This window comes from Nomascus leucogenys, chromosome 18 (assembly GCF_006542625.1).
Source record: "Nomascus leucogenys isolate Asia chromosome 18, Asia_NLE_v1, whole genome shotgun sequence".
Taxonomy (NCBI): domain Eukaryota; kingdom Metazoa; phylum Chordata; class Mammalia; order Primates; family Hylobatidae; genus Nomascus; species Nomascus leucogenys.
The window spans coordinates 27,956,588-27,983,020 of NC_044398.1; the positions used below are offsets into that span (position 1 = coordinate 27,956,588).

The following is a 26,433-nucleotide window of genomic DNA, read 5'->3' on the forward strand; positions in this document are numbered from 1 at the left end:
TCGGGAGGCTGAGGTTGCAGTGAGCCGAGATCGCGCCACTGCACTCCAGCCTGGGCGACAGAGTGAGACTCCGTATCAAAAAAAAAAAAAAAGGTTCAAATGGTAAATTTCATGTTATGTAAATTATTATCACAATTTTGTTTAAATCCTCAAAGCAAATGGGTTATGAGCCTTAGTGTGAAATGAACGTCAAGGTGAACAGTCAACTAGGAATTAGAGGGATAGACTGCCAACATGGGACACTCCAAACATCTCTGTTTGGTTTAAAATGTTTCTGTAGCACTTTTGTGGAACGCAGTCTCAAAACGATCAATAGAGATACACAGTTCAGAGGTATGCAGTCTATCCCAGGTAAAAGGCGAAAAAAAATCCAATTTCCCCCCAGCGCAATCCAATTTCCCCCTAGCGCAATCCCATTTAAGATTCTTCCCTGGTGAACACAAATAGCATCCCTACTGCCCAGGCCAACATGCAGCTCAGCCCTCTTTCTCTACATTTGCTACCTCTGTGGCTCACATCTTGCCAGGGTTTCAGGAAATGACTGTAGAGCCCCCTCGCGTGGGGCAGAACATACAGGTGGTTGGAATGAGGTGGGACAAAAAAAAACTGAGACAACAGCCGGGAGCAGTGGCTCATGCCTGTAATCCCAGCACTCTGGGAGGCTGAGGCAGGTGGATCACCTGAGGTCAGGAATTTGAGACCAGCCTGGCCAAGATGGCAAAACCCCGTCTGTACTAAAAATATAAAAATTAGCTGGGGGTGGTGGCGCACACCTGTAATCCCAGCTACTCGGGAGGCTGAGACAAGAGAATCACTTGAACCTGGGAGGCAGAGGTTGCACTGAGCTGAGATTGCGCCACTGCACTCCAGCCTGGGCAACAGAGCAAGGCTCCATCTCAAAAAAAAACTGAGACAAAATATTTATCCTACTCTGCTTACTTTTTCAGGAAATGGAAAGCCAGAGTATCAAAAACCACTCAACACTAACATTAAATCAGATTAACAGCAATCCTGATGTAGAGCTGGAAGGGGCCCAAAAATCAAGTCCAACCCAATCACCCAACCTCCTTGGACCAAATGCCACCTGGGAAGTGCTCAAAACCCCACAGGAATGAGCAAGTCCCCCGTCAATGCTCAACCTCTTCTGTTTTGACTGTTGAACTGGGAAAAAAAAACAAAAACAAAAAACAAGCACCAGGAAGCTAAAAGGCTCTGCCAAGGTCAAGATTTTGCAGTGAGGAGCAGATCTCTAGTTCGGGGCTTTTTTTTTTTTTTTTTTAAAGAAAAGTTCCTCAGTATTCTTTTGAGGACATCAAGTTGACATTCAAATTCTATGTGTAGAAAGGGAATGACTCTCTACTCTTACAACAGACAGTGTGGGTGCTCCACATGGCTCCTGGCAGCCAGCTCCACACCACCAGTACCTTATGGGCAACCTTGGGGACTTCAGACATCAATGTCACACCACCTGCTTCCATCACAGACATACCATGGGCAGTGATATCCGTGTGTACATCTGGGGCTTCCTCAAGCCTTCCTCCTCTCCCACAGCCTCTGCCACCATGAGGTCACCACTTAGGAATCTGCATGTGTATCTGAAGAGGATCTGGACAAGGATACATCATTCACTGTACACACAGCTGACTATTCATTCGTTCAACGAAAAGTTATTGAACACCTATCTTGTACTAGGCTCTATTCTGGGCATGAGGACTATAACAGCAAATTCGGCTCAGGGAGGAGAGCTCTGACACCTGCTTGGCATAGTATACAAGGAGCTCCCACAGAACCCTCAGAAACAGGAGAAGACTCCCAGTTTTCTGGCTCTAAGGCTAGTTGCTGTCTACTACTGCCACTGTTGTGCTATATTGCTCAGGGTAACAAAATGCTCTTCCATTTTTCCTACCGTGGATTGTCAAATAGCACAGTGAAGTAGTTAGTGTTTTAATTACTTTGTAGACGAGATAAGCTCGGAAGGCTTAAAAACCTTGCTCAAGGTCTAAAACCTTGTAAGGTCTGATCATTACTACCTAGACCCACCATCCCACTCCAGCAATGACCGCCTGTGCTAACTGTATTATCACACAAAGGTGGCAATGCTTGGAGTGGACATTCATCTGCTCTTTTACCTGCGTGACATCACTGCTGCTTGTCTTCCTTTAGACAATTGCTCTGCCTCACTCTAAAAACCCACACAGCGTTGGAATGGGCTGCCAATCACAGTAGCCCATCACCTTACCCTGTGGTTCCACTGCTGGGCACGGTGCCAAAGCTGAGCCAGTCTTAGTCCTCTAACCCTGGCCACAGTGACCGGGCCTCATGTGGACACATAACACTGGCCAGACCAATCAGAATCCTACCATGAGGTTTGTCTGCCTGGGCTGATTGGATAGAGCTCCCTTTCTTCCCTGGTCAGGGGCTGTGAACATGAACAGAGGGGCCTGAGGTCATGTTCAGACCCATGGGAAAAGCCCACAGCATCGATCCAAGAGGTCAAACGTCCCAAAGGCCAGTTTCCACCATCCATCCAAAGGTTGTGGAATATTCTAAGTCAATACATTTCTCTTTTTCTACCTAAGATGATCTAAGTTTCTGTCATTTTGCAATAAAGGTACCCTGAAATGATACACAGATAAAATCTGCCCTTCACTTCTTCTCAACCATTAATTTCAAACGCCTCTGCCACTTCCTCTCAAATAACACAATTAAAACAACCTAAATTAGCCACGCAGGGGGGCATGTGCCTATAATCTCAGCTACTAAGGAGGCTGAGGCAGGAGGATGGCTTGAGCCAAGGAGTTTGAGGCTGCAGTGAGCTATGATTGCACCACTGCACTCCACTGTCTCTAAAAAATAAGTAAATAAACAAAAGAACCAAAAGAAAAACTACAACAGCTGGAGCTTTTAACTTATGTCCCTTGCCCTGCTGACCCTCCAGGGCAGAGGGGATAAAGAAAAGGTGGCTGGTACCCAAAGGAAGTAGAGAGAGAACAAAATGCCCAGGTAACCTCCACTGAATAATAAATAACCCACACCTGACAATCGGCACCCAACTGCACTAGTCCCAGTGGAAAAGCCTGGCAGGGTTATTCCCTTGGGGAAATAAAAACAAACTTCCAGCTCTAACTTCTGACAGTGTACAATGCCTAAATTCAAACCCCCCACTCAGCCTAGCTATCAAGGTCCTCCAGATTACCTCTGCATCCCCAGTTCCCTTCCACCCAGAGCCAAGGCCAATCCCCTGCTCTGCTCAGGCTGGGTAAACACATGGCTCCTCTCTACGGCTCAGCCTCTGCGGCCCAGCATCTACGGCCCACAAGTCCTCCCTCCATCCCTCCATGCATTCAGAGCTTCGCTTCAACACCAAGTCCCAGCACATTCACGAAGCTCTCCTCAGCTTCTCCAGCAGATGCTGCTGGCTCCATTCTCTTAAGTTTGAGGAAGCAAGTCAGCCAGTTCACTAGTAAAGTAAAGAGGAGGCCCGGGAGGTGTGGGGAGTGGGAATGAGAAGGAAACATTAGGCACTGAGCACTCGAAAGGTCCAGCGGGCACTCACCAAGTTCTGCCATTTCTGCCTCCCAAGAGAGGCCTGGTGGGAATGACTTGAGGAGTCCCACATTTAGATGGTAATGAGAGCCACTAGAGGTGAATGAGAGTATCTGGGGAAAGTACGTAGCATACCGAGTTCTTTTATAAAAGAAAAAGCCTGTTTGTGCATCTGTATCAGTTGATCTGTCTCATAATGTCACTCTCATGAGTGTCCCATTCCCCCAACAAGGCGGCAAGCTACGGACTAGAATTACATCCTGTGTACCCCAGCCCCTGTCTACACCCCAGTCCCACCTGGGCCAGGCACTTCAATGCTCGCGGTGACAGAGGCAGGCAGTGCAGCACCATTAGCCCCATCTTACAGATGAAGATACTGAGACTCACCCCAGGGGCAGGGAGTTGAGAATCCTCAAGGGAAAAAACCCAGGTGTTTCTCTGAATCAAAGGGAAAAAACAAAGGACTGCATGGGGCTCCAAGTGACCAAGCTAGACTCAGTTACTGGGAAAAACAAGAGACCCAACTGAGCCACTCGGAAGTAAACAATTCTGTCGTCTACCTACCACCAGCTGGGGTGAAAGGTGTTTTCTTGTTCCCTACAGATCCATGTATCAAATCCGGGACAAGAGAAAGCTACATAATTTCAGAGTCCCCCAGTGACCGGAAATGTCCTGAAATTGTAGTGGGAAGGCCTAACCAGGAACAGGAAAAACCACCCCTAGACAAGGAATCAGGGGCACTGGGCTTGGCCTTGACTCGGGCACCTTTCTGCCCTGCGGCTTCTTCCTTAAGACAGGGCCCTGGAACCGAATGACAGGAAGATCATAAGACACCACTCATCTCCCTGGGGCTGCCACAGAGTTAATGAGACATGAAGATAGGACACAAAATCCTGAATGACAATGCCCTATCAATACTGGAATAAGAGCCACACTTCCAACAAAAAAACCACAACACTCTGTGTCTCCTAGCCACTCCACACTCCCAGGCCTGAGCGTGGTGGGTTTAAATATCTGGGGATCTAACTCAGCAAGAGTTGCCCCAATGGGTTGGGTTTGCTCACCAGCCCACCAACACCCAGGCCCATGTCCTCCCCAGTTGCCTTCCAGTTCCAGGCCCCACGTGGTAGGCTGCTGCCGATGCAGATCCCTCAGCACCCAAGTGCCAGTGGGGGATGGGCATTCTGGATCAGGAGCCCACACAGGGTGTGGAATCCATCAAGGAAGCTCCTAGGTGGGTGATGGCATCACCTCCAACAGAGAGACGGTGCCAAAGCAGCCACCCCTTGACGCTAAGGATCCCAGGGAGCCAGCTAGTTCCTCTCTCAGGCTCCGCAATGGCCTCAAACTGAGGCCAATTCACACCCAGAGCATGGAGTGGAAATCACTCAGGAGTGGAAGGAGGCAGGACCAAGTGCTGGGTTTTCCTGACTATAGCTCCTCAAGGAAGAAGACTTCCATTCCTTCAGCCAGAGCTGCTCTCTTATGCACTGAGCTTTGACCATAAGGAACACTTTCTGGCTAAAAGAAAAAAAAGCAAAAAACTGGAGACCTACAACACAGCAATTCACCCTTCACAAAGGAGCCTCCCCGCCACTGGGGCAGTGGCTCACGCCTGTAATCCCAACACTTTTGGGAGGCTGAGACACGCAGATTGCTTGAGCTCAGGAGTTCGAGACCATCCTGGACAACATGGAGAAACCCATTTCTACAAAATATACAAAAATTAGCTGGTGTGGTGGCATATGCCTGTGGTCCCAGCTACTTGGGGGGCTGAGGCAGGAGAATGGCTTGAGACAGGGAGGCGGAGGCTGCAGTAAGCCGAGATTGTGCCACTGCACTCCAGCCTGGGTGACACAGTGAGACCCTGTCTCAAAAAAAAAAAAAAAAAGCCCCCAACACGCCACTGTTTGCTGACACACCGTGTCATCCTCTCCCCCAGGGGCTTCAGGTGGCATCTTGCCATACCAAATACTGTCCTAACTTTTTTCTTTTTTTTGAGAAGGAGTCTTGATCTGTCACCCAGGCTGGAATGCAGTGGCACCATGTCAGCTCACTGCAACCTCCACCTCCCAGATTCAAGTGATTCTCTTGCCTCAGCTTCCCAAGTAGCTGGGACTACAGGTGCCCACAACCATGCCCAGCTAATTTTTGTATTTTTAGTAGAGACGGGGTTTCACCATGTTGGCCAGGCTGGTCTCGAACTCCTGGACTTAAGTGATCTGCCTGCCTCGGCCTCCCAAAGTGCTGGCATTACAGGCATGAGCCACCATACCCAGCCAACTTTTTTCTAATGCATTAAATAAAATGAACTTAACTTCTCCTTGAAAAGTATTTTTCTAAGGATTTCATGACCCTCTCCAAAGTCACAGAACTCTGCATTGTGGTAAAACTGGGGTCTGAAATCAATGCCCTAGGGGATACAATCCAAACCCTAATCTCTGCCTTCCTTAGAGGTCAAAACTAGCTCCTAGAACTTCAGCCCCATGAGGCCGCACATTCTCCACCAGGCACGGAAAGGGTGAGACCTAATTAATGGCAATTGATCCATCAATCAATTTTCAGAGATTAAGGTGAGCGTTGATTCACATGCTTCCCAATGCAGACTTCTAGTCTGTACTAAGTTCTGTGTTTTAGGAAAGACTTTCGGAAACAGATCTTAACTTCTTCATTCAGAGATAGATTAGATAGATACATAGATACAATTAAAAAGAAAAAAATTACTTTGTTGAGATCCCCTCTGTCCTTATCCTCATGGCCACATCTGACAGTCCCTTCCTAGCATCTCCCAAAGCACTATCCCAGGAAAGGACTAGGTTTGCCCAGCAACTCTGACATGACCACAACTGGGGGGAAAGAACGCAGGTTTGAGGGACAGAGATGCAAGTCAGAAGCTCAAAGTGGAGACAGGAGGGCCACCAATGAAATGACCTGCTGTGTGGCCAGCAGTTTAGTCTCTCTGTCAGTTTCCTGCAGCTATAAAAAGTGAGGTTAAGATGGCCAATATAAGAGAGCTGTTACCAGGAATGCCTTATAAAATCATTCCCTTAATAAGTGGGGCTTTTAACAGCCAAATAAATGGGTTCCATCAGCCTTTGACCTTCAAGTTGCTAAGGGCAGTTTCTCAGCCCTCTCGGTTCACTTGTTTTTCTTTCATACATATATCTTTATTTATTTTTACTATACCTATCGATTCACTGTTAAAACAAGGACAAGACCTAGAAAGATGGCACTTTGTTTCCTGGCTCTGAACAAGTTAAATCCAAAAATAGGTTATAATTCAAAATTCCTGGTGCTCAATACTTTCTGAGCATTTTAACCACTCCAAGCCAGAGTTTTCTCCCTGGCAAAGAACAACAGAAAGCTCACACAGTGGCAACGACAATTGAACGTGATAAAGCAGAGCGCCTGCCACAATAGTAGCTGCCCAATAAATGCTAGTTCTCCTCCTCCCTTAGTGCCATGTCTTCTTCCTCCACCTGCCTTGTCTAAAAGGTTGGCTTCCACACTCCGCGGCCAGGCCAGGACAAGCCTACCACTTGTCAGAAACTCCCGCCAGTATCCGTTCTCGCACCCAGACACACACTTACAAATCAGTCATCCCCAAGACCAAAGACACAGGGTTCCAAAAGACACCCTCAAGGGAACCAGTCACCAGCCTTCCTCCTTAAGCAGCTCGGTGCTCTCAGGGAGAGAACTTAGCCCCAGCAGCCACTACTAGGATTTTCCCATGGTGCAATGCAACTTCCCCAACTTTTCCGGGCCCACAGTTTCCAAAGAAACCCGGGCAGGCACTGTGCACAATCAGCCACAAGTCTGGGCGAGACTGGGCTCTGAACAGAGGAAAGGGAGCTGGGACAGCCAGAAAATGAAAAGGCAGCGGCGGCCCCGGCACAGGAGGGCAGGGACCAAAATTTAAGAGTAGGGGTCCTGGCCCAGGTCCCATTCTTTTAGGCGGTACCCTTGGTTAAAGGCTAGCAGAGGGTCCCAAAGGACTAGCGGATGGTGAGGAGCCTCAGAAAAGGGACTGATGGGCATCCTCCGAGGTACCCCCTACCCGCTACTGGACCTGGTGGCCCCCGGGGACCCTGCCGGCACCTGAGAGTGAAGGCCTTCAGCGGGGGGGCATTGTTCACAGCGCACGGCGGGACTGGAGGAGGCGGCGGGACTGGAGGAGGCGGCGGGACTTCGGGGTCCGCGCATCACCGCCTCCCCAACTGGGCCAGAGAAGCGAGTCAACCGAGGCCATCGCCGGGTGGAGCGGCGGCCCCGGCGAGGTCCCCCTCGGCCAGCAGGAGGGAGAAGCGGAGGGCGCGTCCCAGAGGCGGGGGCCGAGGGTCTGCCACTCACCCGCGCCTTCGGCGGGCTGCGGCGGCCCGACGACGCCGTTCAGGTAGAGAATGGGCAGCAGGTGAGGCTGCGTCTTCTCCAGCGCCGCCCGCAGGTCCTGGAAGTGGTCCCGCTCCTTGGCCAGGAGCAGCTTGAGCAGCAGCTCCGCCTTGGCGCCTCCCGCCTCCTCGTCCAGCTGCCGCCGCTCGCCGGGACTGAGCGCTCCCGCGGCCTCGAGCAGCCCGAGCACGGCTTCCACCTCCGTCATGGCCTGGGCCAGGCTCTGCTGACACTGGGCGAGCAGCTCCCGGCGCTGGGGCTCCATGGTGGCGGGCCGCGCCGCCCCGCCCCGCCGGACGCCTCCCGGTCCCCCCGAGGCCGGCGGGCGGGCAGGCGAGCGCCTCGGCAGCAGCTCTAGCGCGCCGGGAGCCGCGAGGCGGCGGTAGCCATGGGCCGGGGCTGGGGCCGGGGCCTGGGCGGGCTAGGGGCCCGGGGCGGCAGGCGGCGCTCAGCAGCGGCCGCCTCCCGGGCTCCGGAGCGCAGCCATGTTGGCTGCCGCGGCGGCGGGACTGGAAAAGGAGGAGGAGGAGACGGAGGAGGAGAAGGAGGAGGCGGAGGTGGGGACGGCGGCCGGGGCGCGCCCCGAGGCCGGGCTCCAGCCGGGCATGCTCCCCCTCCCCCTCAGCCTCCGCGCGCGCCGCCCGCCCCGCGAGAAAACTCGCCCCGAAAGCCGGGCCGCGCGCCGCCCCCAGAGCGAGACTACAACTCCCGGGAGAAAGTCTCCTGGGCCGTGTTCCCCGGGCCCCCGACGATTCCGGCCCGGCTCGGAGGCCGCCTCGGCCCCCGTGCACCCCGGCCCGGCTCACCGGGGCCCCGCGGCCGCCACCCGCTCCGCCGTGGCCACAGCCCCGCCGCCGCCGGCCCGTCCCTCCTCTCTCCCCTCCCCAGGCCGTCCCTCCGGGAGGCGGCAGCAGCGGAGGAGGGGACGGGCAGAGGGGAGGGGTCCCCGCCCCCGGCCCGCCCGCTAGGCGGGGACGCGGCGCCTGCTGGTTACCGGTCCCCCGAGGCCCAGGCGCTGCCGGGGGTGGTGGACACGGAGTCAGGCCTGGCACGCGGCCAGCCCACAAGCTGCTGGAGACCCCCTCATACAAATCTTGCCCCCAGTCCAGTGGGTCCTAATGTGAGAACTCCAAAATAAAGCCTGGAGACAAGTGGTGGAGAGGGTTTCCCCTAAATTTGGATATCTCCAGATTAAGACCTCCGCCGAATCCGTGAGGCTTTCCCTCTCCAAGGAGCTCCTAAGTAGAGAATTTCCCAGTAAAATCGCCTCAACTGCGGTAAATAGGCTGTTTCCCGCGCCAGCATTTGAGAAGAGCTGGTCCCCAGAGTGTAAAGGAGTTGGGATGTTGGCAGGAGGAAGGGTGTGTCGTCGGATGAGGAAGAGAAAGGTGGGCGTCTGCGGTGCAGGCCTTGGTCTTTCTGGCAAGTGAGGCGCTCTCCCCCTAAATGTCTCTGAGGGAGACAAATCAACGGACTACCTTGCTTCCTTTGATGACCTGGAAAGAATCTGCAGTCCCCCTTAAAGCCCAAGAATGTCTTCTCTTCTACGACAGCCGTTTGTGGACACATACTGCTTACCTCCCTGACTGCAGGACAAGGTCCTTCAAAGCTGGAACCCTTACTGCGCTCAGTGACCCTGCAGTGCTCCTCTGTAGGGTGGGAACCAAGGTCCATTTCAAATATCTGCGTTGGAATGAGTGGATCTCGCTGGGGGTGGGAGTCACTTTGTCTACCCACACTGCCAGTCCCAGCCACATGCCTTCTCTCTTCCCTCAAAAAGTAATGTCTTCTTAGTCTGCTTCTTCAAGGGGAGAAGTTTTTATTTATGGAAATGAACTCACTATATGGTAGAAAGAACAGGAGTATCAGAATTTGCACTTTGGACTTGGACTCCCCTCTAAGCAGCTGCACAAGGTGGAACAAAGCAATAACCCTTGCTGATCTGTTTGGCCTCAGGAGAAATGGTGGAGGGAGAATGTATTAGATCAGGGGTTCTTAGCCTTGGCTTCATGAATAAGCTCAAGGATGTCAATGAAGCTTTTCACATGATCTCAACTTTTTTGTGAACATTTATATATTTTTCTGGGATGGGGTCCATAGAGTTATCAAGTTCTTTAAGGCCTCCAGATGGACCCCAATATGGCAGAACTGAACTATTTAAAGATACCTGCCTGCTCTGGTAGTCTGACCCTCTATGGCTAAGCAAGGCTTTAGGGGAGTGGAAGGCTGGCCATTGCAACAGTATCAGGGTTCCAGATAGGCTCCCTGGCTCTTCCCTCCCACTCTTGCTCCTGAGATACAGTTCTTCTTTCTGGCCGCCACTTCCCTTAGGGCAACCCCAGAGCTTAAATCATCTGCAAGGCAGTCACCTTTCAGGCACCTTTCATCTGGCATCTGTGTTCTTAGCTGGATTAACTAGAAAGCTAAGCGGAGGAAGGAAGATGAAAGTGGAGGAAGGGGAAAAGAGGAAAAGTTGGAGACTAATTTGGCTTATGGTTAGAAGCATATTTTTTGGCCAGGCGAAGTGGCTCACGCCTGTAATCCCAGCACTTTGGGAGGCTGAGGTAGGCGGATTGCCTGAGCTCAGGAGTTGGAGACCAGCCTGGCCAACATGGTAAAACCCCGTCTCTAACAAAAATACAAAAATTTAGCCAGGCATGATGGTGCATGACTGCAATCCCAGCTGTTCGGGAGGCTGAGGCATGAGAATTTCTTGAACCCAGGGGGTGAAGGTTGCAGTGAGCTGAGATTGCACCACTGCAGTCCAGCCTAGGTGACAGAGCAAGACTCTGTCTCAAAAACAAACAAACAAACTTATTTTCTGGGACAGAGTCTCACTCTGTCGCCCAGGCTGGATTGCAATGGGGCAAACACAGCTCACTGCAGCCTCAATTTCTTGGGCTCAAGCAACTATCCTGCCTCAGCCTCCCAAGTAGCTGGGACCATAGGTGCTTGCCACCACACCTGGCTAATTTTTTTAATATTTTGTAGACACAGGGTCTTGCCACATTGCCCAGGCAGGTCTTGAACTCCTGGGCTCAAGTTATCCTCCCGCCTCAGTCCCCCAAATTTCTAGAATTACAGATACGAGTCACCACCCAGACCAATTTTAGGATTCCGTTAGCAATGACCTTGGTGTGACCTTGTACTTCTGCAGCATTTTATACCTTCTGGGGCACACCCTTGTAGTGGGTTGAATTGTGTTCCCCCAAAAGATATGTTCTAGTCCTAACTCCCAGTACCTGTGAATGTGACTTATTTAGAAATAGGGTCTTTGCAGATGTTGTAATCAAGTTCAAATGAGGTCATACTGGATTAGGGCAGGTCCTCATCCAATAACTGGTGTTCTTATTAGAATAGGGAAATTTGGATGCAGAGACACAGAGAAAATGCCATGTGAAGATGGATCAGAGACTGAAGTGATGCGGCTGCAAGCCGAGGAATGTGAAGAATGGCCGGCCACCACCGGAAGCTAGGGGGGACGCCGGCACAGATTCTCCCTGAGAGCCTCCAGAAGAAACCAACCCTCCAACACCTAGATTTCAGACTTCTGACCTTGAGAAGTGTGAGCCAATAAAACAACTGCAGTGGAGTCAGTGGTTCTTGTTTTAAGCCACCCAGTTTGTGGTCATTGGTTATGGCAGTCCTAAGAAACTCAAACTCGCCTCAGCACAGTGGGCAGGTGAGAAGGACAAAGACTGGGTCCCTATTTTACAAATCACCCAATCACTTCACTCTTCTACTGCCTAAGGACATCTCTGTAGATTTACCCACCTTTCCTACTTTATTCTGGTCTTAGAAAAAGAGAGCTCCTCATCTTTGAGGAGAACCCTTCCATGCTCTGGATATAATCTGTGTATCCCTCTCCTCCCCCCGCAACACACGCACTCACACACAGTCTGCCTCTGCTTTGGTTTGGGTCCCTTCTCATTTGTCAAAAACAGGCTTGAGTCTCCCCATTCTCAAGGGTCCTCCCTTTCCTTTCACGTTTCCTTCGGAAACAATCATTGCTTGACATTGGGACCTCCACATCTCATAGACTGCGCACTGCTTGGTTGGTGCTTTACAATCAGCTTTTTAAAAAAAAAAAAATTCTTGTGTTTGTTCGCTTTTTTTAATTTATTTTATTTGTTTTTCTGGAGAGAGAGTCTCACTCTTGCCCGGGCTGGAGTGCAGTGGCGTGATTTTGGCTCACTGCAACCTCCACTTCCAGGGTTCAAGCGATTCTCCTGCCTCAGCCTCCCGAGTAGCTGGGACTACAGGTGCATGCCACCAAGCTCGGATAATTTTTGTATTTTTAGTAGAGATGGGGTTTCGCCATGTTGGCCAGGCTGGTCTCGAACTCCTGACCTCAGGTGATCCACCCGCCTTGGCCTCCCAAAATGCTGGGATTACAGGCATGAGCCACCATGCCCAGCCTATTTATTTATTTTATTTATTTATTGGAGACAGAGTCTTGCTCTGTTGCCCAGGCTGGAATGCAGTGGGCTGACTGCAACCTCTGCCTCCCGTGCTCAAGTGATTCTCCTGCCTCAGCCTCCTGAGTAGCTGGGATTACAGGTGCATACGACCACACCTGGCTAATTTTTTTTTTTTTTGAGATGGAGTTTCACTCTTGTTGCCCAGGGTGGAGTGCAATGGTGTGATCTCAGCTCAGGGCAACCTCCACCTTCCAGGTTTAAGCGATTCTCCTGCTTCAGCCTCCTGAGTAGTTGGGATTACAGGCATGTGCCACCACACCCGGCTAATTTTGTAATTTTACTAGAGACGGGGTTTCTCCATGTTGGTCAGGCTGGTCTCGAACTCCCGAGCTCAGGTGATCTGCCATCCTCGGCCTCCCAAAGTGCTGGGATTACAGGCATGAGCCACCGCGCCCACCCTATTTATTTATTTATTTTATTTATTTATTGGAGACAGAGTCTTGCTCTGTTGCCCAGGCTGGAATGCAGTGGGCTCACTGCAACCTCTGCCTCCCATGCTCAAGTGATTCTCCTGCCTCAGCCTCCTGAGTAGCTGGGATTACAGGTGTGTACGACCACACCTTGCTAATTTTTTTTTTTTTTTTTTTTTTTGAGACAGAGTTTCACCCTTGTTGCCCAGGCTGGAGTGCAGTGGCATGCTCTCGACTCACCGCAACCTCCACCTTCCAGGTTCAAACGATTCTCCTGCTACAGCCTCCTGAGTGGCTGGGATTACAGGCATGTGCCACCACACCCGGCTAATTTTGTAATTTTAGTAGAGATGGGGTTTCTCCATGTTGGTCAGGCTGGTCTTGAACTCCCGATCTCAGGTGATCTGCCCTCCTTGGCCTCCCAAAGTGCTGGGATTACAGGCATGAGCCACCATGCCCAGCCTTAATTTTTGTATTTTTAGTAGAGATGTGGTTTCACCATGTTGGCCAAACTGGTCTTGAACTCCTAGCCTCAAGAGATCCACCTCTTGGGCCTCCCAAAGTGTTGGATTACAGGCGTGAGCCACTGTGCCCCGCCCTATTTATTTATTTTTAGAGATAGATTCTTACTCTGTCTACCAGGCTGAAGTGCAGTGGCACCATCATACCTCACTACAGCCTCCAACTCCTCAAGTGATCCTCCCACCTCAGCCTCCCAAGTAGCTGAGACTGCAGATACCATCATCACACCTAGGTATTTTGTTATTTTTATTTTTGTAGAGACAGAGTCTCATTATGTTGCCCAGGCTAGGCTCAAACTCCTGGCCTCAAGCTATCCTCCTGCCTTGGTCTCCCAAAGTGCTGGGATTACAGACATGAGCCACCATGCCCCACCTATAATCAGGCTTCTGAGCACAACTCCCCATAGAAAACTGTTGTCTCCCATCCTGATGCCACCTCCAGGCCTTATCCTTCACACCTCCTCTACTGTCAACTCTGCTGGGTTTCATCCACTGGGGACATCTTGTTCTCCCACCTTCCTCTCCCTCCCCCCTGGCTCCTTTCTCTCTAAGGTTGACTCTTCAATCCTCTTCTGTCCCTCCCTTCTGCAGAGGAGCTGGACAGAAATGAGCTCAGTGCCCAGCTCTGACACTCACTGGCTATGTGTCCTGGGGCTAGGTACTGTACTTCCCGGAGCCTCAATTTCTGCATCTCTAAAGTGGCAATAAGTATCACCCTTTGGTAGGGTTATTAGGAGAATTAAATGATAGGACTTATACAACGCCCTCCACAATGCCTGGTGTCTGGCAGGCATATAAACTCCCTAATGTTAGAGCAGGCAACTCCTGTAGGTCAGAATGCAGGATTGAAATGCTGGCTTGGCAACTTATGAGCTGAGCAATGTTGGGTAAACCTCCATCTGCCTCGCTTTCCTCCTGTGTGAAATGGGGATGTCAATAACAGTATCAAAGTAGCTAGCGCTCAATCCGTGGTAAGTACCACTGTTCTTTTGGCTTCCCTCTGAGAGGAAAGACTCCACAGCATGTAGCAACAGGTTTTGAACAGATGTTTTTAGTTTCCTGAATGAATGGTTGTGGACTCTAGCTGAAAGATTTCCATTTAGCTTGTCTTCAGACAGCGAGGCAGGGGCCCCCCAGTACCTTGTTGTCTGCTGTATCTCCACAGCACTGTACCAGACATGTGGTAGGTGCTCAATAGATAGTATTTTTAATTAATAGGTGAACATATGAATGAATGAACAAACTAAAGAGTTTTGCATTGAGGCCCTACTTCAAAATAATATCAACTAAAAATGGGAAGATGGGGAAGGAAAGCACCTCAAAAAGGAGAAGTGGCTGGGCGCCGTGGCTCACACCTATAATCCCAGCACTTTGGAAAGCCGAGGCAGGATTGTTTGAGCACAGAAGTTTGAGACCAGCCTGAGCAACATAGTGAGACCAGTGTCTATAAAAAATAAAACAGGAGAAGCATCAGAAGCAAAATGAGAGAAGGTCACAAATTCTCCCTGGTGCCACAGGAAATGGGTGGCAGGTTGGGAACTTAATGCAGGGACCATGAACTCTGCCCACTGCAGAGTGGCCACTGCTGGGGCGCTAAGCACCAGGAGCTCCACCCTGTCCTGCTTTGTCCTGCTAATAAACTTGGCCTACCAGGCCCCACTGCTCTTCCCAGCTGCTCAAGTGACTGAGGAGGAGGATTACTTGAACCCAAGTTCGAGACCAAATGGGGTAACATAGTGAGACTCTGCCTCTAAAATATTTTCTTTGGGTAATAAAAAAGAAAAAAGATGCCCCGCTCAGAAATTCAGACCTAAACTGATGGCACCAAGGCAAATATAGCCCTGAGGGCACAGCCCCCTCAAGCTTTCTGCAAGCACAGTGCTGTCTGGGAGTATTAACTCTTTGACTCTGAGCCCATTCTTCACATTTCAGCTTAGATGTTAACCTTTAGGAAGCCATGCATGCCTTACCAATCCCTTGGAAAGGGTTTGGTGTCTCTGCTACATGCTCTCATTGCAACTTTTTACTCCCTTTATTAAGGTTTATCAGTGTGTATTTTTTTGTTTGTTTTTGTTTTTGTTTTTGTTTGGGTTTTTTTTTTTGAGATAGAGTCTCGCTCTTGTTCCCCAGGCTGGAGTGCAACGGCGCGATCTCAGCTCACTGCAACCTCCGCCTCCTGGGTTCAAGTGATTCTCCTGGCTCCTGCCTCAGCCTTCCAAGTACCTGAGATTACAGATGCCCACCACCACGCTCGGCTAATTTTTGTATTTTTAGTACAGATGGGGTTTCACCATGTTGGCCAGGCTAGTCTCAAACTCCTGACGTCAGGTGATCCGCCCACCTCAGCCTCCCAAAGTGCTAGGGTTACAGGTGTGAGCCACTGCGCCCGGATTATCAGCGTAATCCCAGCTACTCAGGAGGCTGAGGCAGGAGAATCGCTTGAACCTGAGAGGCAGAGGTTGCAGTGAGAAGAGATCGTGCCACTGCACTCCAGCCCAGGTGACAGAGTAAGATTCTGTCTTAAAAAAAAAAAAATTACGTTTCTTTTCTATATTCCTGTGATAAACAGAATATCTCCCCTTCCAAGCTCCTAAAAGACAACCATGCTCCAGTCCCTGGAACCTGTGAAGATGTTTTGTTATATGGCTACAGGGACTTCACAGATGTGATTAAAGTTCTGGACTTTAAGATAGGGAGAGTAGGTCGGGCGCAGTGGCTCACATCTGTAATCCCAGCACTTTGGGAGGCTGAAGCAGGTGGATCACCTGAGGTCAGGAGTTCAAGACCACCCTGGCCAACATGGTGAAACCCCATCTCTACTAAAAATACAAAAATTAGCTGGGCGTGGTGGCACGTGCCTGTAATCCCAGCTACTTGGGAGGCTGAGGCAGGAGAATTGCTTGAACCCGGGAAGCAGAGGTTGCAGTGAGCTGAGATTGCACCACTGCACTCCAGCCTGGGTGACAGAGTGAGACTCTGTCTCCAAAAAAATAAAAATAGAAATCAAATAAAAAAAAGGGCGAGTAGGCTGGGCACGGTGGCTCACACTTGTAATCCCAGCATTTTGGGAGGCCGAGGTGGGTGGATCACCGGAGGTCAGGAGTTTGAGACCAGCGTGGCCAACATGGAGAAACCCCCGTCTCTACTAAAAATACAAAATTATCCGAGTATGGTGGTGCATGCCTGTAATCCCAGCTACTTGGGAGGCTGAGGCAAGAGAATTGCTTGAACCTAGGAGGCAGAGGTTGCAATGCGCCAAGATCACGCCATTGCTCTCCAGCCTGGGCAACAAGAGTGAAACTCCATCTCAAAAAAAAAAAAAAAAAGAGAAGAGAGAGAAAAAAAAGGAAAAAATAAATACATAAAATAAAATAGGGAGAGTATCCTTGAGTATCCAGGCAGGCACAATCTAATCTGATCATGTGAGCTCTTAAAAGCAGAGATTTCCTCCACCTGGAGGCAGTAGAAAAGGAAGTCAGAGAGATTCCAAGCGTGATAAGGATTTGACCAGTCTCTGTTGGCTCTGAGATGGAGGGGCCCACATGCAAGGAGCTAAGAGTGGTCCCCAGCTGACAGCCAGCAAGGAGCCAGGAACCTCACTCTTACAATCACAAGGAACTGGATTCTGGCAACAACTGAATGACCTTGGAAGTGGATTCTTCCCAAAGGCCCGGAGAAGATCCAGCGGCTACCACCTTTATGTCAGCCTTATAAAAGCCTGAGCAGAGAAACCTGCCAAGCTGACTTGGACCTGTGATCTACAGAGCTGTGAAATACTAAATGGGTGCTATTCTGTTTTTTTTTTTTTTTTTTTTTTTTTTTTGAGACAGAGCCTCGCTCTGTCACCTAGGCTGGAGTGCAGTGGCGCAATCTTGGCTCACGGCAAGCTCCACCTCCCGGGTTCATGCCATTCTCCTGCCTCAGCCTCCTGAATAGCTGGGATTACAGGCGCCCGCCACCACGCCTGGCTAACTTTTTGTATTTTTAGTAGAGATGGGGTTTCACCATGTTAGCCAGGATGGTCTCGATCTCCTGACCTCGTGATCCGCCCGCCTCGGCCTCCCAAAGTGCTGCGATTACAGGCATGAGCCACCGTGCCCAGCCTTAAATGGGTGCTGTTCTAAGGCTCTAAGTTGGCGGGATTTTGTTATGGCATTAGAAGACCAACAATCCCCAATGAGCTATGAGCTCTGTGGGAGCAGAAAGGACATCGACTTGTTCACTATTGTACCCTCTGTACCTACCTGCCTAGATACTGCCTGGGACACTGCCCTAGGCACTCAAAAACACCCTGTGATAGGAAGAATGGAAACCTACCCTTCCACCAGCCTTTGCTTTTGGAGAAGTTATCTATGGCAGAATCCATTATTCCACTAGTGATTGGAGGGAACATTTTCAAATAAAGATACTGGATACAAGGCTTTCTCTGCAGGCTAAGTGAGCAGAGGCCTCACTCTGGCCTTGGATTTTATGTTCTAATGGATAAGCTACAGCTGTTCCCTGGAGAAACAGATCCTGGCGCTCTGCCCTGTGTGTGCAGCTCCTTGGAAGTACACAAGGCTGCCAATAAGAGCATGTGTCTGTGCATGTTAGTGCATGCGTGTGCACACGAGTATCCATGCACTCACTTTGACGAGTGTGAGGGCACTGTGAGCAGGAGAGGAACCATTTCCAGGTGCCTGTGGGTGTCTGTGAGTGCAAACTGCATAAGTGTGAGTCTGAACACATGGATGTGTGTGAGCAGAGGAGCAGTTCTCTCTAGGACAGGTTTCCTGTCCCACATGGGAAATTGCACGTGGCCCAACATCCGAGATGCAACATTTAAAAGGATTCCTTGCAGAGTTTCTTAAAAGAATGAACTCCTCCAGGATGCTGAAAATGGAATTCTATTTAGGAAAATGCCATATTGCACACACCTTTTTAGGAATGCTATATCTATGAAATGAACTATGCCTGTTTGTTAAAAATTACCTTCAACTTGGCTCTTGGTAGCTTCTCAAATCATGAAGACATTTTTCTTCCAGACTGCTTTTGTTCTTAGTTCAGGAATGGCCCAGAGGCAAATATCACAGGATTTTAAAACAGGGAATCTGGCTGAGCATGGTGGCTCATACCTGTAATCCCAGCACTTTGGGAGGCCGAGGCAGGCAGATCACGAGGTCAGGAGATCGAGACCATCTTGGCCAATATAGTGAAACCCCATCTCTACCAAAAATACAAAAATTAGCTGGGCGCGGTGGCGCATGCCTGTAATCCCAGCTACTCGGGAGGCAGAGGCAGGAGAATCCCTTGAACCAGGGAGTTGGAGGTTGCAGTGAGCCGAGATCACGCCACAGCACTCTAGCCTGGCGAAAGAGCGAGACTCTGTCTCAAAACAAAACAAAACAAGCAATCTGAGAGAGGCCCAGACCTAGTCATGAATCTTGCCCAGATACCAAGGACAAGGCAAGATTCTGAGATGAGAGATTCAAAGCATTTGAGAACCTCAGATTAATCCTTAGAAAGGACTAATGAATTATTAACGATGAAATAAATAAAAATACTATTTATTAAGTGCTTACTGTGTGCCAAGTTCTTGGCTAAGCCCTAGGGCTACCTAACCTCACTTTGCAAATGGAGAACTAAGAAGTTGCTTGCCCAAAACCACACGTCAATTATTGTCAAAACTGGAGTGGGAATTCAAGTTTGTCACCTCAATTCTTTGCAGCAACCCTGTGAGGCCTATGCCCTAGCTCCTCAGCCGTCATCCCTCCTTCCTGTTAAAACACTCCTACAATGTGTCTCTTTTACAGGAACCAGTTTGAAGTCACAGCTGGAAAGGATCTGACACTCTGTGATAACATCATCCTGGTTACTTCCCCCAAAAGATTGACAGTTTAACCTGAGGCCTGAACAGCCTTCTCGGTGAACCCCAGTGGGCCAAGCAGATTATCTCCTGGTCAGCCTAGTCTTCCAATGCACAATGCCTCATGCATTGTGGGAGTCACCTCTTCAGAACAACATACCACTCCCTCAATTCCTCAAGAATCTTCACTAGCTCCCCATTGCCTGCACGGCATCCAAAGCTTGCTGTCTTCTAACCCATCTCCTATTGCTTGGCCCAATATTCCAGTGACTGACCCTCTCTGTCCTCCACCAATACAATGTGCCCCTTCTCCCCCAGGGCCCACTTCTGCCTCCTCTTTGCCTGTCCAAACTCCTCTCATTCTCTAGGGCCAGGAAACTCCTGCTGACCTTGCCTTTCCCTCCCAGAAGTCCTGATGTGCTATGCTTTGAATTGCCTCTTCCTCTTTTGCTGTTATCTATTGCCTTGCATCATTCATAAGTTTGGCCTGGAATGTCTTTGCCTCCCAGACATACTAGGGACAGGGACCTTGTGCTGTTATTTTTCTCACATCCCTCATAGTGCCTGTGACAGAGGAAGGCCTGGAGTAGATGCTTCAGAAATACCTGAGAATTGAAAAAACCAAGGCAAGGGAAAGTATGCCAAGGGGAGCTTGCATCTTTCTGTCCTTTAGGTCTCAGTTTAAAGGTTATTTCTGCATATCCCCACCTACCCCACAAATGACCAAAATTGGATTATATGAGCAGTCATTTTCCTTCCTGGCATTCATCACATTTTATACCTTTTTTCTTTTTTTGAGACGGAGTTTTGCTCTTGTTGCCCAGGCTGGAGTGCAATGGCACGATCTTGGCTCACTGCAACCTCTGCCTCCTGGGTTCAGGCGATTCTCCTGCTTCAGCCTCCCGAGTAGCTGGGATTACAGGTGCACCCAGCTAATTTTTTGTATTTTTTTTTTTTAGTAGACATGGGGTTTCACCATGTTGGCCAGGCTGGTCTCAAACTCCTGACCTCAGGTGATCTGCCCGCCTCAGCCTCCCGAAGTGCTGGGATTACAGGCTTGAGCCACCACGCCTGGCCACATTTTATACTACTTTTATGTGACTCTGTGTTTGCTGACTGCTTTCTACTAGACTCTAAGCTCCACAGAACACCTGTTCAGTTCACCTCTATATCCCCAGTATCTAGCTTGATGCACAATAGGGGCTCAAAACTATTTGTTGAGGCAGGGCGTGGTGGCTCATGCCTGTAATTGCAACACTTTGGGGGGCCAAGGAGCGATGATCACTTGCTCCCAGGAGTTTGAGACCAGCCTGGGCAACATAGGGAGACCCTGTCTCTACAAAAAGTAAAATGAAATTTTGCCGGGCATGGTCCCAGCTACTTGGGAGTCTGAGATAGGAGAATCACTTGAGCCCAGGAGGTCGAGGCTGCAGTGAGCTATGATTGTGCCACTGCACTCCAGCCCAGGTGATAGAGCAAGACCCTGTCTCAAAAAATAAAAACAAACGAACAAAAACCTCACCTACTTGTTGAAAGAAGGAATTAGGGAGGCAGAGGAGATTACTTGTTTTGCGTATTTGTAATTGTCCTCAGGAACTCTCCATATGTTCCATTTTCAGTCTAGACCAGGGACTCAGGTCTGAGAGGACCAGTATCTCTAGGGTGAATACAACCCCAGCCACAAAGCATATTGAAGCAGTCCCCATTTCCTGAGCACCAAGTATGTTCCAGGCACTGTACTGAGTGCTTTGCCCACAGGCCCCAGTTACTCTTCACCACATCCATAGGCAGTAAGCATCATAAGCAGCTCCATCATACAGATGAGGGATCTGAAGCTGTGCATTGCTACCCCTCCCAGCCTTTCTAGTTGTGTGTAGTTCCCATCTTGCAGGGGAAGAAAATCTCAGGAGTGGCTGAGAAGTCCCAGAAGAGCTTTTGCACATGCATCAAAAGTGCCCCTACCAGGCCGGGCGCAGTGGCTCACGCCTGTAATCCCAGCACTTTGGAAGGCGGGCGGATCACCTGAGGTCAGGAGTTCCAGACCAGCCTGACCAACATGGTGAAACCCCGTCTCTACTAAAAATACAAAATTAGCCAGGCATGGTAGTGCATGCCTGTAATCCCAGCTACTCGGGAGGCTGAGACAGGAGAATCACTTGAACCCGGGAGGTGGAGGTTGCGGTGAGCTGAGATTGTGCCACTGCACTCCGGCCTGGGCAACAAGAGCGAAACTCCATCTCGAAACAAAACAAAACAAAACAAAACAAAACAAAACAAAACAAAACAAACAAACAACTGCCCCTGCCTTCCAAGGAAGGAAAGCCAGCTCTTGGGGAATAAGCCAGAAATCAACAGTGGCCCTGCCTGCCCTGCCGGTGGGTGCAGACATGTGGAAACCAGATGCAAAGGGGACCCGTGGGCCCAATCAGACTCTTGGAGGTGATGAGAATGCCCCGAAGCCAGAAACAGCTGGCTAGAAGAGATGGGTGTAGCTTGGGAATACTGGTGTGGGTAAAACAGAAACCCACTTGGGCACCAACTCTTCCACGGCATTCAGAGTCCCTTTCACCCACACCTTCTCTATTGCTCTTCCTTTTCTCCATGTAGCCATAGCAGTACCACCATTCCACACTGAGGCTCAGAGAAGCAAGTCAGCCTGCTCAGGATCATGAAGCTGGAAAGTGATGACATCAACCACCTTAAAACAACTCCCCACAGGTGTGGGCAAGGCTGACCCCCTTTATGCAAACCTCCTTTGTGTAGAAGCAGCAGCTGGAGAAACAGCTGCCAGATGGAACACTGGCCTTCAGTTTCCAGCTGGGAGCCATCCAGCTCTATGCAGCTTTACTGGAGGAGTTCCTTGGAGGAAAAGCTCCTCCATGGGAAGCCTCCTTTAAGCAAACACGGTCATACGAGGTGTTGCAGCAGCAGCAGGCCACAGCAGAGATAGCTGCTTGGGTGCAGGGCCATGAAGACCTCTGAGACTGAACATACAAATGGGCAATGGCCAGACTATATTTAAAAATAGAACTCCAACCCACAACCTGTAGCAACCAATTCAGAAAGCCGACCCACCACTGGCAACCAAGTCCAGGAAGCCAAACAACCTCTGCAGCAATCAGCCCAAAATGGCCAGAACTTGACCAACAACATCCTAATTTTTGCCCCAATGTGCAATTTAGGACCAACTGGAGGAAGCCAGATGTGCTCCCCTAACCAGTCACATAGGATGTCCTGCTTCTAGTAAGCCCACCTACAGCTTCCCGATGTCAACAGCCTCCAATCAGGGCACACCCAAAGCCTCCCCTTTTCCCACCACAAAGCTTCCCCACTCCCCTGCCCACCTTTGAGTCCTCTGACAAAGGCAAGTGATGGTAGCTGACTCCCTTGCTATAGCAAGCTCTGAATAAATAGCCTTTGCTCATTTTCATTTGAGTGGGCTTCGTTTATTTCCATACCTCCTAGTTGCCTAATTGTTTTATGACTTGATTTTCTTATCTGTGAAATGGGACCATAATTTTGGACATAAATCTTTTGGGAGGAAAATGCCTCGAATTGCAGGGGAGTCCCCGATACATCCCCACTCCCTGGGTCACCTCTGATCTCAGTTCAGCTGCCACATAACCCACCTCCCTCTTGTTCTGAGCATAACTGGGCACATCTACATGTCCAGTTCCTTCATTTTTTCAGGGGAGGACCCTGAATCCAAGCAGGAAAATGCTGACTTACCCGAGGTCCTCTCCTCCAGAGGTTTTTAATGACCCAGTCTTGCTCTCTGGTTTCCTCCCTCCTGACTGCCCAGGAAAGCAAGCACAGGAGCCTTTTCAGCAACTCTGCGGGGTCTGGCTTCAATGTATGGTGAAACTGCGGAGGCTAAAGGAGGAAAAATGCACGCAGGAGTGAGTTACCAGGTGCCACAGAAGCTTCCCAACCAGGAAAGGCCAGTTGTGGCCTGCATACGGAGCTCTGCCCTCCATAGGGAGGTTTTTCTTCCTTGGTTTCAGGGAGCATGAGCCCCACCCAGGTTTTCTGAGCCTCTTTTATTCAGGAAGGCTGGCTGGCTCTAGAAAAGTCCCTTCTCCCTTCCTGGGTTTGTCTCCACCCAAGCCTGGCTCCACCTTCTCACTGCAAGACAAAAGCAAAGGGGATCACAAATCACAGTATTTACCATTCTAGTAGTAGTGTGCCATATACGATATTAACTACGTTTCATATATAAACTCTTTCAGTCCTCGGAACAGCCCTCTGATACATATATGTACCATTATTAGCATGTCCATTTAACAAATGGGGAAACTGAGTCACAGAGCCATCATATGATGTGCCCAAAGTCACACAAATAGCAAGTCGAAGAACAGGGATTAAAACCCACATCCAGAGATGAGCTCTCAAACACCTTATGGTACCACTTCAGAATGTTTTCAAATGAACACAAGTATGAGTAGGACATGGTCAAGCGTAGTGGCTCATGTTTATAATCCCAGCACTTTGGGAGGCCGAGGCAGGAGGATCACTTGAAGCCAGGAGTTGGAGACAAGGCTGGGTAACATAGTGAGACCCCATCTCTACAAAAAAATAAAATAAAATAAAATTAGCTAGGCATGGCGGCACACACCTGTAATCCTACAGAGAGGCTGAGGTGCAAGGATCACTTGAGCCCAAGAGTTTGAGGCTGCAGTGTGCTGTGATTGTGCCACTGCACTCCAGCCTAGGTGACACAGCCAGGTCCTCTCTCTAAACAATATCAAAAAAATCAAATACTAATAGAACAGTATTTTGCATGTTCCAGAGTTGGGAGCAGGATTCATTTATATTTCAGATAAATGTTGTGTTCTTTCTCATTTATTCTTAGTTCATTTGGCTTCCACAAACATTCACTGACCCCCAAGAGACATACTGAGAGATACGAATAAGGCCTTCTCCACCTCAGACCTAGCACTTTCCTGGGAATGAGGAGGCCACTCTGCTAACCCCCAACCCAGTCACTTCAGGGCTTCCCAGATGGTGAAATATAGTTTACACTCGGAAAAGAGCAGGACGCACGTATCACCAGACAACACACATAACACTGGAAGAGCTAGTTTTACATCCAGATTCCTGGGCTTCGACCTAGGACAAGAGCCTGAGAAACTTTTTTTTTTTTTTGAGACAACGTCTCGCTCTGTCACTCAGGCTGGAGTGCAGTGGTGCAGTAATAGCTCACTGCAGCCTCAAATGCCTGGGCTCAAGGAATCCTCCCACTTTACCTTCCCGAGTAGCTAGGACGACAGGCATGCACCACCACATGGGGCTAATTTTTTAAAAATGTTTGTAGAGGCGGGATCTTGCTTTGTTGTCCAGGCTGGTCTCAAACCCCTGGGCTCAAGTGATCCTCTTGCCTCGGCCTCCCAACATGCTGGGATTACAGGTGTGAGCCACTACACCAGGCCAAACGTAATTTTTTTTTTTTGAAACAGAGTTCCGCTCTTGTCACCTAGGCTGGAGTGCAATGGCGAGATCTCGGCTCACTGCAGCCTCCGCCCCACCCCACCCCAGGTTCAAGCAATTCTCCTGCCTCAGCCTCCCGAGTATCTGGGATTACAGGCGGCTGCCACCATGCCCAGCTAATTTTTGTATTTTTTAAATTTATTTTTTTTTTTTGAGATGGAGTCTTGCTATGTTGCCCAGGCTGGAGTACAGTGGTGCAAATTTGGCTCACTGCAACCTCCGTCTCCCAGGTTTAAGCAATTCTCCTGCCTTGGCCTCCCGAGTAGCTGGGATTACAGGTGCATGCCACCGCACTGGCTAATTTTTATATTTTTAATAGAGATGTGGTTTCGCCATGTTTGCCAGGCTGGTCTGGAACTCCTGACCTCGTGATCTGCTTGCCTCGGCCTCCCAAAGTGCTGGGATTACAGGCATGAGCCACTGCGCCCGGCCATAATTTTTGTGATTTTAGTAGAGACAGGGTTTCACCATGTTGGCCAGGCTGGTCTTGAACTCCTGATGTCAGGTGATCCACCCACCTTGGCCTCCCAAAGTGCTGGGATTACAGGCGTGAGCCACTGCTCCCGGCAAAACCTGAATTTTTAACTAGCATCCTAGGTGAATTTTATGAGGACAGTGAACCAGGACTCTCTGAAATCCCTTCTCCGGGATAGTCAACGAGGCTTTCAATTTAAACTTGCATTTGAAGCTTGCAGAGACTCACACTGACTTACCCAGGCCCTAACACACAGCAGCTGTCTCCATGGTTGTGCCAGGTAGTGAAGGATACAGGGCTGCAGGTTCTCAGGTGGATCCCACAGTTCCACCTCTGTTAGAGCCCAGGCCCTGAGGGCACAGGGCCAAATTGCCACAGAGCTCCAGAGAAATCTGTCTCTCCTGTCCCCCACCCTAACCTAAGACTGAGCTGCTGGAGGAAAGAGCCCAGGTTTGTTTCCTTTTATTGGTTAACTCTCTTCAGTCGCCCCTTTCTCCTGCAGACACCTTGGGGACTTTTAGTAATTGTCAGCTGAATGAATAAATTAATGACAGAGGGAGACAGACGTGTTAACAGCTAACAGTAATTCAAGCAGAATGGAGTAAGTGTTAAATAGTGGTGGAATGAGTCATGAATGCTGACAGGGAAGGAAGAGGGAAAAAGGCATTCATTCTCTCCCCATCCACTGTCAAAACACTGTCTTCACTCTTCCTCCCTCCATCTCTCTTACAGGCACAAGAGAGCAGACAATGTATGTGTATAGCTTCAAGAACAGTTCCAAAGCAAACACCCATATAGTCACCCCCATGTGCTGGCCCCCAGGATAAGAAATAGAAACTTGCCAGAACCTCAGAAGCCTTTCCTGGCCCCCTCCATGACATCATCATTCCCCGCCTCTTGCCCTCATGTAACTTCTAATCTGATTCTGAGGGGAATCATTTTCTTACTTTTCTTTTTTTTTTCTTTTTTTTTTTTTGAGACAGTCTCTCGCTCTGTCGCCCAGGCTGGAGTGCAATGGCACGATCTTGGCTCACCACAACCTCCGCCTCCCAGGCTCAAGGGATTCTCCGGCCTCAACCTCCCAAGTAGCTGGGATTACAGGCATGTGCCACCACGCTTGGCTAATTTTGTATTTTTAGTAGAGATGGGGTTTCTCCATGTTGGTCAGGCTGGTCTTAAACTCCCGACCTCAGGTGATCCGCCCACCTCGGCCTCCCAAAGTGCTGGGATTACAGGCGTGAGCCACTGTGCCTGGCTCATTTTCTTACTTCTCTTAATT

The 26,433-nt window shown here is 49.8% G+C and overlaps 1 protein-coding gene across 3 annotated transcripts in view; it reads right to left on the reverse strand.

Annotated features, from left to right (window-relative positions):
• The window catches only part of DLG5 (discs large MAGUK scaffold protein 5), a 134,916-nt gene extending 126,402 nt beyond the window's left edge, over positions 1-8,514 (reverse strand). For all 3 annotated transcript variants that reach the window (XM_030799258.1, XM_030799260.1, XM_030799257.1), the window contains exon 1: positions 7,897-8,514. In XM_030799258.1, the coding sequence (XP_030655118.1) occupies positions 7,897-8,200 (304 nt within the window). In that variant the 5' untranslated portion in view covers positions 8,201-8,514. The remainder of the gene's footprint in view (positions 1-7,896) is intronic.
• Positions 8,515-26,433: the final 17,919 nt, after the last annotated feature.